Genomic DNA, 13,207 nt, shown 5'->3' on the forward strand with positions numbered 1-13,207 from the left:
ACAGGGAAGACGTTTCTTATTAACCTGATTCTCTCTAAAGTGAGAGCGAGTGGAGAAGTTGCCCCTGCGGTGGCCTCATCTGGCATAGCTGCTACCCTCATGCCTGGTGGAAGAACAGCGCACTCAAGGTTCCAAATCCCTCTGACACCGAGGGAAGATGGCGTATGCAACATCGATAAAAATTCCACTATCGCAGACCTCTTTCGAAGTACAAAACTCATCGTGTGGGATGAGTGTCCTATGATCAGGAGAGAGAGTTTCGAGGCTGTGGATCGCACGTTGCGTGATGTATGTGACAAAGGCGAGCCTTTTGGAGGGATCTTGACGATATGCTGTGGTGATTTCCGTCAACGTGATCGGAGATAAGGGCCGAAATCACGTGTCACAGGTAAGTGATTTAGAACGCTGGAGAGGTGAGCCTTATGGCTTGCTGGCCCAAATAATCTCCCTGATGTCCAGCGTTCGCTTTATTTCTATTCTTATATCTATTCAAACTGACATTGACCCAACGGGTCATGGGTCATCTAGGGGTAGCATCATCATCATCATTGGCTGAGGGGTAGCATCATTGGCTGAGGCGTAGCATCATTGGCTGAGGGGTAGCATCATTGGCTGAGGGGTAGCATCATTGGCTGAGGGGTAGCATCATTGGCTGAGGGGTAGCATCATTGGCTGAGGGGTAGCATCATTGGCTGAGGGGTAGCATCATTGGCTGAGGGGTAGCATCATTGGCTGAGGAGTAGCATCATTGGCTGAGGGGTAGCATCATTGGCTGAGGGGTAGCATCATTGGCTGAGGGGTAGCATCATTGGCTGAGGGGTAGCATCATTGGCTGAGGGGTAGCATCATTGGCTGAGGGGTAGCATCATTGGCTGAGGGGTAGCATCATTGGCTGAGGGGTAGCATCATTGGCTGAGGTGTAGCATCATTGGCTGAGGGGTCACATCATTGGCTGAGGGGTAGCATCATTGGCTGAGGGGTAGCATCATTGGCTGAGGGGTAGCATCATTGGCTGAGGGGTAGCATCATTGGCTGAGGGGTAGCATCATTGGCTGAGGTGTAGCATCATTGGCTGAGGGGTAGCATCATTGGCTGAGGTGTAGCATCATTGGCTGAGGGGTGACATCATTGGCTGAGGGGCGACATAATTAGCTGAGGGGTGGTATCATTGGCTGAGGTGTAGCATCATTGGCTGAGGGGCGACATCATTGGCTGAGGGGCGACATCATTGGCTGAGGGGCGACATCATTGGCTGAGGGGTGGCATCATTGGCTGAGGGGTAGCATCGTTGGCTGAGGGGTAGCATCATTGGCTGAGGGGTAGCATCATTGGCTGAGGGGTAGCATCATTGGCTGAGGGGTAGCATCATTGGCTGAGGGGTAGCATCATTGGCTGAGGTGTAGCATCATTGGCTGAGGGGTAGCATCATTGGCTGAGGGGTAGCATCATTGGCTGAGGGGTAGCATCATTGGCTGAGGGGTAGCATCATTGGCTGAGGGGTAGCATCATTGGCTGAGGTGTAGCATCATTGGCTGAGGGGTCACATCATTGGCTGAGGGGTAGCATCATTGGCTGAGGGGTGGCATCATTGGCTGAGGGGTAGCATCATTGGCTGAGGGGTAGCATCATTGGCTGAGGGGTAGCATCATTGGCTGAGGGGTAGCATCATTGGCTGAGGTGTAGCATCATTGGCTGAGGGGTGACATCATTGGCTGAGGGGCGACATCATTAGCTAAGGGGTGGCATCATTGGCTGAGGTGTAGCATCATTGGCTGAGGAGCGACATCATTGGCTGAGGGGCGACATCATTGGCTGAGGGGTGGCATCATTGGCTGAGGGGCGACATCATTGGCTGAGGGGTGACATCATTGGCTGAGGGATGACATCATTGGCTGAGGGGCGACATCATTGGATGAGGGGTGGCATCATTGGCTGAGGGGCGACATCATTGGCTGAGGGGCGGCATAATTGGCTGAGGTGTGACATCATTGGCTGAGGAGTCACATCATTGGCTGAGGGGTCACATCATTGGCTGAGGGGTCACATCATTGGCTGAGGGGTCACATAATTGGCTGAGGGGTCACATCATTGGCTGAGGGGTAGCATCATTGGCTTAGGGGTGGCATCATTGGCTAAGGGGCGACATCATTGGCTGAGGGGCGGCATCATTGGCTGAGGGGTGACATCATTGGCTGAGGGGTGACATCATTGGCTGAGGGGCGACATCATTGGCTGAGGGGCGGCATCATTGGCTGAGGGGCGACATCATTGGCTGAGGGGCGGCATCATTGGCTGAGGGGCGACATCATTGGCTGAGGAGCGACATCATTGGCTGAGGGGCGGCATCATTGGCTGAGGGGTGGCATCATTGGCTGAGTGGCGACATCATTGGCTGAGGGGTGACATCATTGGCTGAGGGGCGGCATCATTGGCTGAGGGGCGACATCATTGGCTGAGGGGTGACATCATTGGCTGAGGAGCGACATCATTGGCTGAGGGGCGACATCATTGGCTGAGGGGCGGCATCATTGGCTGAGGGGCGACATCATTGGCTGAGGGGTAGCATCATTGGCTGAGGGGTAGCATCATTGGCTGAGGGGTAGCATCATTGGCTGAGGGGTAGCATCATTGGCTGAGGGGCGACATCATTGGCTGAGGTGTAGCATCATTGGCTGAGGGGCGACATCATTGGCTGAGGGGCGACATCATTGGCTGAGGGGCGACATCATTGGCTGAGGTGTAGCATCATTGGCTGAGGGGCGACATCATTGGCTGAGGTGTAGCATCATTGGCTGAGGGGCGACATCATTGGCTGAGGTGTAGCATCATTGGCTGAGGGGTAGCATCATTGGCTGAGGGGTAGCATCATTGGCTGAGGGGCGACATCATTGGCTGAGGAGTAGCATCATTGGCTGAGGGGCGACATCATTGGCTGAGGGGTAGCATCATTGGCTTTGGGGTGGCATCATTGGCTGCGGGGTGGCATCATTGGCTGAGGGGTCACATCATTGGCTGCGGGGTGGCATCATTGGCTGAGGGGTCTTCTCCTCACTGCTCATTACTAAAAACTGCTCTTCTTTGTGAGGATTGATAAGTATAAGCAATTAGAACCAGTAAATTTAGTTTTATATGGCATTTTGCCTCTCTATTAGAAAGTGTGAGAAAATTATATATCTTCGCCATAGGTTGACCTTTGACCCCCACTGTAACCATGGTAACCCCTTAATTATATATAATAACATTGACCCAACGGGTCATGGGTCGTCTAGTAAAGGAATAAAAATAACCTTGTGGAAAAAGAAAATATGTTCCTTTGTTTGTTTTTTTTGGACCCTACTCCCCACCCCCCTTTTTATGCAAGCACAAGTATTGGAACAAATGACTGACAGGTAGGTGTTTCTTTTTGCTCAGGTGTTTCTTTTTTCATTGATTGTTCACACAAGATCTGTAAATGTCTCGTCTTGGTTTAAGCCATTGCTTTTGCTTTTGGAGTCTGCCGTTGGAGTCAGTAGGCATAAACCAACATTAAGAGCAGAGACCTGCCTGTGAAAAAAAGCAAGCAATTTTGAAGTTGACTGAACAGAAGAATTGAATTGCAACCATAGCACAAGAATTGGCATAGCAAATACAACAATTTGGAATATCTTGAAAAAGATAAATAAACCACTAGTTTTCTTAGCAATAGACATCAACCAGGTTCGTCAAGACATCAACCAGGAATTTTTTTTTCTGTCATCAACTGCAGTTGTGAAAACAACTGCAGTTGATGACAGAAAAAAAAATTCAGAGCTGTGAAGAAAAACCCTAAAACAACTGTCAGTGACATCACCAACAACCTACAGAGTGCAGGGGTGAAAGTATCAGAATCTACCATTTGCAGAAGACTTCAACAACAGAATTACAAAGGCTACCTCTGCAGAGTGCAGATCAAAGGTCAAGATGAAAGCTTCTAATCAGCAACTAAATAGAAAGGTCAGATTATAATTTGCCAAGAAGTACAGAGGTGAACCAGTAGAGTTCTGGAACAAAGTTTATGGACAGATGAGACCAAGTAAACCTTCACCAACGCGACGGAAAGGTGAAAGTGTGGAGAAAGGAACTGCATCTGATCCAAACCATCTGACCTCATCCGTGAAGCATGGTGGAGGTATAGCGAGAATCATGGCATGGGCTTGCATGGCTGCTTCTGGAACTGGCTTACTCAAATTAATTGATGTAACTAATGATGACAGCAGCAGCATTAACTCGTAAGTACAGAAATTTTTTGTCTGCCTATGTATTAAGACAACACCTCCAAACTTATTGAGCAGCACTTCACCATGCAGCAAGCCAATGACCCAAAACACACTGACAACGCAATCAAGGAGTTCATCGGGGGGAAAAAGTGGAGGCTTTTAGACTGGCCAAGCCAATCTCCTGATTTAAATCCAATGGAGCAGCATTTCACTTGCTGAAGAGGAGACTAAAGTCAGAAACCCCCCAAAACAAACAACTGAAAATGGCTGCAGTAAAGGCTTGGTAAAGCATCTCAAGGGAAGATAACAAGAGTTTGGTGATGTCAATGAGTCACAGGCTCGATGCAGTTATTACATGAAAGGGATATGCAACCAAATACTAACTATTATACTATTTTAACTTACTTTAAATTAATTTGTTCCAATACTTGTGCTTACCGATGATGGAGGGTGCTATTGTTCCACAATGGTAAAGCATATATGTATAGAAATACAAATAAAGAAAAGCTGGCCTTCTGTACTCTTGCCTCAAAACATCTTTTGATCTCAAATCCAAATGTATTGAGTATATAGCAACAATTCCAAATTTGACTTCACTGTTCCAATACTTATGGAGGGCACTGTATGTCCCAAAATGTATGCACAATCTTTAGTGACCAAGATTGCCTGTGTAAATGCAAATATAACACGAATGCAAATGTACATTTACATGAGTGCTACATTTATTTACATCCATGTGATGCGCTAGCAACTCTTGCAAATGCCCCCAACAATCACCAATTTAAGCAGTAAGAATCACAAACTCATGCATTAAATGGCAGCAGCAGTACACATGCTGTGAATGAGATTCAAGACCGCAACACCAAGGCTGACCAGTGATGAGCAAAAGAGATATTCCATTGGATACCAAGATTTACCACATCACATCAAACAGATCAGATTCCCAGAAGCCTCAATGATATAAAAGCAATAAAAATAAAGGAATGAAATAAACACACATCAGGGCAGTTATAGAATACAGGAGGGCCTTGTCATTCACGGGGGATACATTTTTGAAAATCCTTGTGAACTGTAAATCCACGACACGCAAACTTAAGGAGTAATGGGGAAAAATAGGGTTAGGGACTTCAACTTTAAAATTTGTCATTGCTTTTTGCCAAACTGAACCTTTAATTAACATGTTTGTGCATTGTTTTGTGCTGTTTATTTTCATAAATAATAATTTCTAACATAAAATAAAGTATTATTTTCCTGTATTAAGAAAATAAAATAAAGTTAATTTTTTTGAGTTATGAAGATCATGAAGCTTCCCTTTAATGATGATAAACTTTATGCAATAATGTGATGGCGATGTTGATGATTGTGACGATAAAGACAAGTTGATGGAGATAATATTGTTGGGGGCTTCAGGGGGTTAATGTGTTAATGGCCCATGTTAATCAGGTGAATAAAAGTGGAAAATAGTTTGCCAACCCACGATTATTCGAGCGTGTTGACCGCAATCCGCAAACCTTACCGCAATAAATTCATCACAATAGAGCAAATCCACGAACGGCAAGGCCCTACTGTAATAACTGCCCTCAACTGCTGTCAAAGCAGTACGAGCACAACATGATGTGCAACCTTCAGGCAAGAGGGTCATGGTATGTTTAATGATGCATAAAGTGAGCAAAATACAGTTAGATGAAGTAAAGTACATGTTGATGCATAAATGTATTTAATGAGAAGTTTTAAAGATCCCACAAATCAAATGGGACTGGAATAAATACTGCAGATTGCACATCTGTTGACAGAGGGAAAACAAAACAACTAGAGGAAATGCAAGTCTTAGCCAGCCACAAGGGGACAAAAAAGATGCTACCTACCAGAATAGCCAAAATATGTTGGTGGAATAAAATCAATTCTCTGGTTGTGGTTTTAGAATGAAAGATGAATTTCCCCTCGCTTTCAGTTGAAAAAACAATAATTCACATGATCAAATTTCAATTAGAAACTAAATGCACGTTAGTATTACAAATACAACGATTATGGCTCACCCAAGAATTCTAGAAATTGTCAATTTTACGACTCACGACAGTAATCGTAATATTTGAGACGAGTTTAAACCAAGTAATTTTTCTTACTTTAGATTTAAAATCACTTAGAAATACTCGAGGATTCATCGAACATGATACCCACCCAGTGTTCAAATATAAACTTCCATTTTAATAAAATAATGATTTTAAAGCTCGTTAAAAAAAAAATTCTGGAATTTAGTACGATTGAAGCAGTGTTATACATGACCCTATAGAGTATAGATCATGTACAAGTACTGCAAAACTGGAGGTTCTTGGAAGTGTAAAGAAGGCGTTTTCTGTTCTACAGTGTTCAAGTATATAATTACATTTAAATGAAATAAAGATTATAAAAGTTATATAAATAAATTCCGGAATTTACCGTCATTTTATCGCCGTTGATGCATCGTCTATTACACCACCCTATCTAACTATACATTCGTTATTCATACATGTTGTAGGTTTCCTTTATGATGTCCTTAAAAACAGCAAGTTTCCCATTTGAAAAGATTTTCAATTTTGTTTCACTGCCAGGCAGACAGGAGTAAAAAAAAATTCTCTTTCCTCTCTGCACACAAATTCCGAGACAAATTCAGAGACAAAGTACTGTTAAATGGCAGATTTGTTTTCCCGAATAATATTCAAAAGATAACATTCAATTTAAATAAGTTCTTCCTCGATCATGAATTGACGTTTGTAGACAGCCGACGAACGGACGGAAATGAACCAATTGCTTAACACAGCTCTTCCCTTCACATGTGTGGGGTAATAAGAAATACAAGCGTATTGGATTCATATAAACGTCTACAAATGTAAGTGCCTTGTATCCAACAGGCAAAATATGCTATATCAATACAATTAATATTATAAGAAATATACTTGGAAATGATCCAGCACCTCTACTCTTTTGTTCCTTTCTCCACCTTCCCGTTTGTGGTTAAAGGTGGTTCAACTTCAGTACTCCCTGCCGGGCTTCAAAGCTGGCGATACAACACTATCTCATGTCATCTCCCATCCCTACGAGCAATCATTTCTACCCCCATGAATGCTGCCTAACCTAACCCAACCCTCTTCCTTACAAGTCACTGTTTTTCCTCTTCTCTTTCCACTTCGTTCATTCCCCCTCTTGTGTCCACCTGTGGCAGCACTGTCAGTAGGTTGCCTTCTTACCATCTGTCACCGTACACTCTTCCATGAGCCAAACATGTTGCGTACTTAAAAAGGAACACATTTATGCAATACTGTGTTGAAACTTTACATAAGACTTTGCGAATAGTAGAAAGTGAAAAGATATCCAGAAGAACAATTGATCAAATGAGCATCTTATGATAAAACTATCATTATCACTTCTCCATAAATTAATAGATAACTGGTATTGAATATTATTAACCTCCTTATTAATTCTTTTTTAAATAAGTATAAGTAATTAATTCTTTTTTTGAAAATCGAATTTTGAAATCATTGCTTCTTTCTAAATATATTACGACTTACTTGCATATGAATTTGCAAAGTAGATGCCTTTTGTGAATTTTCATTTTTGTTGCAAACTCCAAATATTGTTGATTGCATCTTAAAAAAGAACTTCAAATTTTTATGTCAGGTTTGTCAAAAAATATGGGTTATCTGGGATATCAGAGAAATACAATTTAAAATATAGGGTTTAAATGTCTTCAAAAGATGATATTTCCACCAGCGGGTGCAAAAGTGTTTTTCCTGAAACTTGGATATCAACAAGACCGTATATCTCTGAGTTTCAGGGGAAATAAAAGGTCGTCAGAAGTAGGCTTAAATTCTTGCATTTATCATTTATTACTTCCGCCACCAAAGGTGAACGTAGGTTATGTTTTCACCTTAAACATAACGTAGGTTATGACATAGGTTATGAACGTAGGTTATGTCAAAACATAATGTAGGTTATGTTTTCACCCCTGTTCGTCTGTCTGTGAGCAGGATATCTCAAAAGGTTATGGACGGATTTGGATGAAACTTGGTGGACAGGTTGGGTGTGCGACAAGGACGAATCGATTTGATATGATTATTTATTTATTTATTTATTTTTTAAATACATTTTTCACCACAGAGATGGGGCCAAAAATGATACAAAGCAGCCTATTTCAAAAAGTTGTTGGACGAACCTTTCTTTTTTTTGTAGACAAGATCGAGGCTCGTGTAAGAGCTAGCACATTAAAAACCCATTAGCACATAAAACACAAAAAACAAACGGATACATAAAACAATAAAGGGAGGGGGAGACAAGATGGGGAGAAAGAGTGAAGCACACAAGCACAACAGTAGAGAACAGGGGCATCGGGAGATCTGTGGAAGGGTGAGGGATGGAGGAAGAGGGGGGCAGGCAGTGGGGGGAGGGGGAGGGAAGGGGTACACGGTATAAAACAAATTGCATGAGAGAGAGAGAGCAACAAATTGACACTACCAGGAATTTCAAGAATGAGGTAGGAGATTGAAAGAGGTGGATTTGGGGTGAATTAACGGGGGTAGAAAAGATCACGGTTTTGGATGGGGGAAGATAAGAGATGGTGGTGGACAGCTGTTTTAAAGACCTGGAGGGAGGAGTGGGATTGAAGAGAGTGTGGGAGTTTGTTCCAGAGGCAGGAAAAAATAGGAATAAAAGAGTGAAGGTGAGCAGAGAGTCTTGATTTTGGCAGTTTCACCAGAAGAGGGTTGCTGGCAGTTCTTGTGTGTCCTGCAGGAATATTTGGGGGACACAGCACAGATAGAGCTGGGGGAGCTAGGCCAGAGAAGAGTCGGTAGAAGACAGAAAAACCACCAACCTGCCTGCAGTGAGAGAGAGAAAGGCCCTCAGAATCAGCTTCATCGCAGGAGATACCAATGATTCTGAATGGTTTGGTTTCAACCATGTGAAGCTGATCTCGGTGTGAGGCAGGAGCACCAGCCCAGAGGAGAGAGCAGTATTCCATCAAGCTGTGGATGAAAGCTTTGTATGTGGTGAGGAGCTTAAAGGTGCCAAGGACTTCGCACGATGGAGGATGCCCAGTTGCTGACTGGCTTTGGAGGCCAGCTTGGAAATGTGGTTTTCCCAGGAAAGATCATGGCTGTTGGTGAGGCCCACCAGCTTGAGTCACAGAACTTATTTAAGAGGATTGTTGAGAAAGTAGATGGGAGGGTTTTTCAGATGGTCTTTTCAGAGACACATAGTGAGAGTGTGAGATTTATCAGGATTGAAAGACATGTTCCACTTGTTTGACCAGTTCTGCAGAGAGTGAATAGGCTGCTGCCTGCCGATCCGAGGGTGGAGTCTGGCCACGGCAGAGAGTGGAGTCATCAGCAAAGAGATAGAGAGGATTTTCCAGAGAGTTTGAAAGATCATTGATGAAAAGCAAAAAAAGCATAGGGCCCAGAACACTACCTTGAGGAACACCAGCCTGAACAGGAAGGGAAGATAAGAGAATTCCATTCAGGGCTACACGTTGACTGCGACCGGAGTGGAAGTTCGCAAGCCATGTGTGGAGATTTCCATGGATACCATAGGAGGAGCGTTTGGTGAGCAGGGCGGGGTGCCAGACCGTATCGAAGGCACATGATATGTCACGGGAGACAGCTCTGATTTCCTGTTTGGTGTTGAGGGCCTCCATCCATTGTTGAGACAGTAGAAGCAGCATGTTCAGAGTAGAATGACCTCGTCTGAATCCAAATTGATGATCAGAGATCAAGCCATTGGAGAAGAGGAAGGATTTAATACCAGAAGCGATGATGAATTCCATGACCTTACTGATGATTAGGAGAAGGCCGATTGGTCTGTAATTGCAAGGATCTGTTTTTGCACCTTTTTATGTAAAGTGGTATTGGCTGTTTTCCAAGCAGATGGTGGATGACCTTGAGCAAAAGAGAGGGTGAAGCGAATTGAGAGAGAGTGAGATAGAGCGACAGAGCAGGATTTTAGAAACCCGTGGGCTGATGCCGTCTGGTCCGGTTGCAGAATCAGAGTCGAGGTTTGACAGAAACTTCTCCACCTTGTCAGGAGAGAAGGACACTGATTCCAGGAGAAGATGGGTTCGACTGGGTAAGGTGGGTACAGAGAGAGATGGGTTTGGGACACAAAATTTTGAGGTAAACACAGAGTTGAGGCATTCAGCTTTTTCACGTGCAGAGTCGGCTGTGTAGCCGTTTGAGGTAAGGGAGGGGATGGAGGGGGAACAAACACCAAAAACAGATTTGATCAGATGCCACCAAGATTTGGAGGAGGAAGACAGGTTTGAGAGTTCAGTCTTGAGAGTGGAGAGATATTGTTTCCTGGCTCTCCTGAGGGTAGACACACACTTGTGCTGGGCTTTGTAAAAGGAAATGAGATTGCTTTCCGTTGGATTTGCCTTCCAGGAGGTGAAGGCCAGTTGTTTCAGGGTAACTGCCTCACCACAAGATTCTGTGTACCATGGACGGGAGGAAGGGTATGACAACTGAAGACGAGATGGGATAAATCTGTGCATGAGAGAGAGCAGTTTACTTTGAAAGAATTCCCAGGAAGAGTTTATGTCAGAGGCGGTAGAAATGGGAGACCAGTCCAGATGATTGTTGACTGCTTGAAGACCATGCCAGTCGGCATGAGTGAAATGCCAGACTCGTCGACGCTGAGGAGGCTCTCTGAGAATGGCCAGAGAGATGTCCACTTTAACAAGGAAATGATCAGATGAACCGATTGGAGCAGAAGAAGAACAGCAGACATTTAGTCATAACCGTAACATTCAGGCTGTTAGTAGAGAGCAGGGAAGTTAGTCAAAATCAAGTCTAGAAGAGATAATGTATCGTTGACCGAGATCCGGGTCGGGAAATTGACAGATTGTGTCAGTCCCAATGATTATGACAAAACTTGGTGGTTGAGTTGGTTAGGTGACAAGAACAAGTCCATTAGATGTTGGTTCAGGTCAGGATGCAGATCAGTCCTATCAATGGGATACAAAACGTAAACTGTTCAGCCTGTCAGAGGTATGCGCTCTACCAAGGGCGATTCTAGTAATCATTGTTATTTTATTTTGAGTGACTTTCAACATTTAAATACCTGTGCATTATATTAAGGTGTTATCCCCATACTTACTTTTTGTCATACTTACTGATTCCGCATGCATACTGCATTGTTTGATTACCTGGATTTACCCAAAAAAATTGAATCTTAATAGTTTCATACAGCAGTAAACATACTCGTATTAACTTTTATTCCATAAAATCAATCAATTTAAATTGTGCTAACTCGCATTAGGCAAGAAATGTTTCTTTTTAAAATTGACTGACTGACACACAACACACCACACACACACACACACACACACACACACACACACACACACACACACACACACACACACACACACACACACACACACACACACACACACACACACACACACAAAAGTGAATGGCATTTTCGCTGTTGCTAAATAACCATGTGGTTAGTTACCAAATTCTTGGGTGAGCTCCAAACTGATAAATATATACTCACATTGTTTAGGTTAGCAAAGTAAAATGTGCCACGTTAATACAAAAAAATTTAGGATCTAAGAATGTTAACCCCCAGAAAAGTTTTGCTTGCGTGGTTAGGAATGGGCAATTTATGAAGATGCAAAGGGTTGCTGCAACAACAGGGCCAAATTCAAATTAAGTTACCTGTGCAACCCCAGTGACTGTCAATGCCACGCCTTCAGCCGTCTCTACATCCTCACAGTACGGATTCAGCGTGATGAGTTCTAGGGAAATCCTGGGAAGTACAGGCTGTTAGCAGAGAGCATTGAACGTGCAACAATGGCAAGGAAACCATTGCACCAAGAAGGAAAGGAATCCTCTTCCAACCTGCATTTCCTGTCGTACACCAGTTGAAACTTGTGCTATGAATGTTGCTGGTTTTATGGCTTGCATTTTTTGTCACAATTTTCCCCCTTCCCACCACAAGGTAGGTACATATTCCGTTTTTGTAGCATTTTACAGCAATGAAGCAGGATGTTTTTTTCCCTCTGCAAATCTGTCTATCCGACATTAAGAAATCCAGAAAAATACGGAGGAATCTGAAAGTCAAAAACCTCATGAAAAATACGACAGTAATCATTCAGTCGAATTTTATTCCACAATGGAATTTTTTGCAGGTAAACTTGATTTTTTTTTGAGGGAGAGATGGGAGAAAAGCAAGACATTCTCAAAAGCAAGACCAAGTCAGCAACATTCTTAGCACACACAAAGCTAGTAGGCCAAGTGAGGAATAGCGAGGGGAAAAAGTCAAGTCAAAACATCAGAGGCTGTCCCATTTTCTCAAGTGGCCTGGACTGCAAATGGATGCACTTCGTACTTGGTGTCCACTTTTGTTCCAAAAGTAAAGTAGACAAATTTCCAAAACTTGAAGGATTTTCAAATGCAGAGTTACAAAATAACGACAAAAAGATCAATTTTATGAAAAATAATTGAAAGTCAAAATGAAAAACAAAAATCTCATCGATCGGTGGAAAGAACAGCAGGAAATACTTGTCCGATTCACCGCACCATATTCATTTTTGCAATCATTCGTTTAGAGTAACGTCACATTGGTTTTGCTTTGCATGCTGTCATTCGTTTAGACTTTAGAGTAACGTCACATTGGTTTTGCTTTGCATGCTGTCAAGTGGCTACAACACACGTTAATAGGTTCACCCTTTGCGTGGGTGGCGCTATGGCCATCAGTAAAGCTGATATTTATTGGAAAAAAGCCGTATTCCTCTCCACCACCAAAAGTATCTTGGGCAAAAAAGAAAGTTGAAAACAAAATTATTACTTCGATCAAACCGTCATGATAATTTAAATGCGTGATGTCGGGAAAAAAATGCATTGAATTCAAATGACAGCAAAATATTTCCAAATAAAAAGTATAGGACTATCTTAAAACACATCATTTTTTCTGTCATATGAAAAATAAAATTTTCT

At 43.1% G+C, this 13,207-nt stretch overlaps 1 protein-coding gene across 7 annotated transcripts in view; it reads right to left on the bottom strand.

Moving 5' to 3' along the window:
- FLOT2 (flotillin 2) overlaps nucleotides 1-13,207 on the bottom strand; it is a 125,128-nt gene that overhangs the window by 36,519 nt on the left and 75,402 nt on the right. For 2 of the 7 annotated variants that reach the window (XM_078780287.1, XM_068120718.2), the window contains exon 3: nucleotides 11,927-12,017. The exons of 4 other annotated variants lie outside the window; for them this stretch is intronic. In XM_078780287.1, the coding sequence (XP_078636413.1) occupies nucleotides 11,927-12,017 (91 nt within the window). Of the gene's footprint in view, nucleotides 1-11,926; nucleotides 13,022-13,207 lie in introns of all 7 variants that reach the window. One more of the 7 variants, XM_078780288.1, reaches the window with a different exon arrangement.

The sequence above is a fragment of the Myxine glutinosa genome, chromosome 6 (assembly GCF_964187855.1).
Source record: "Myxine glutinosa chromosome 6, kmMyxGlut1.1, whole genome shotgun sequence".
Lineage (NCBI taxonomy): Eukaryota > Metazoa > Chordata > Myxini > Myxiniformes > Myxinidae > Myxine > Myxine glutinosa.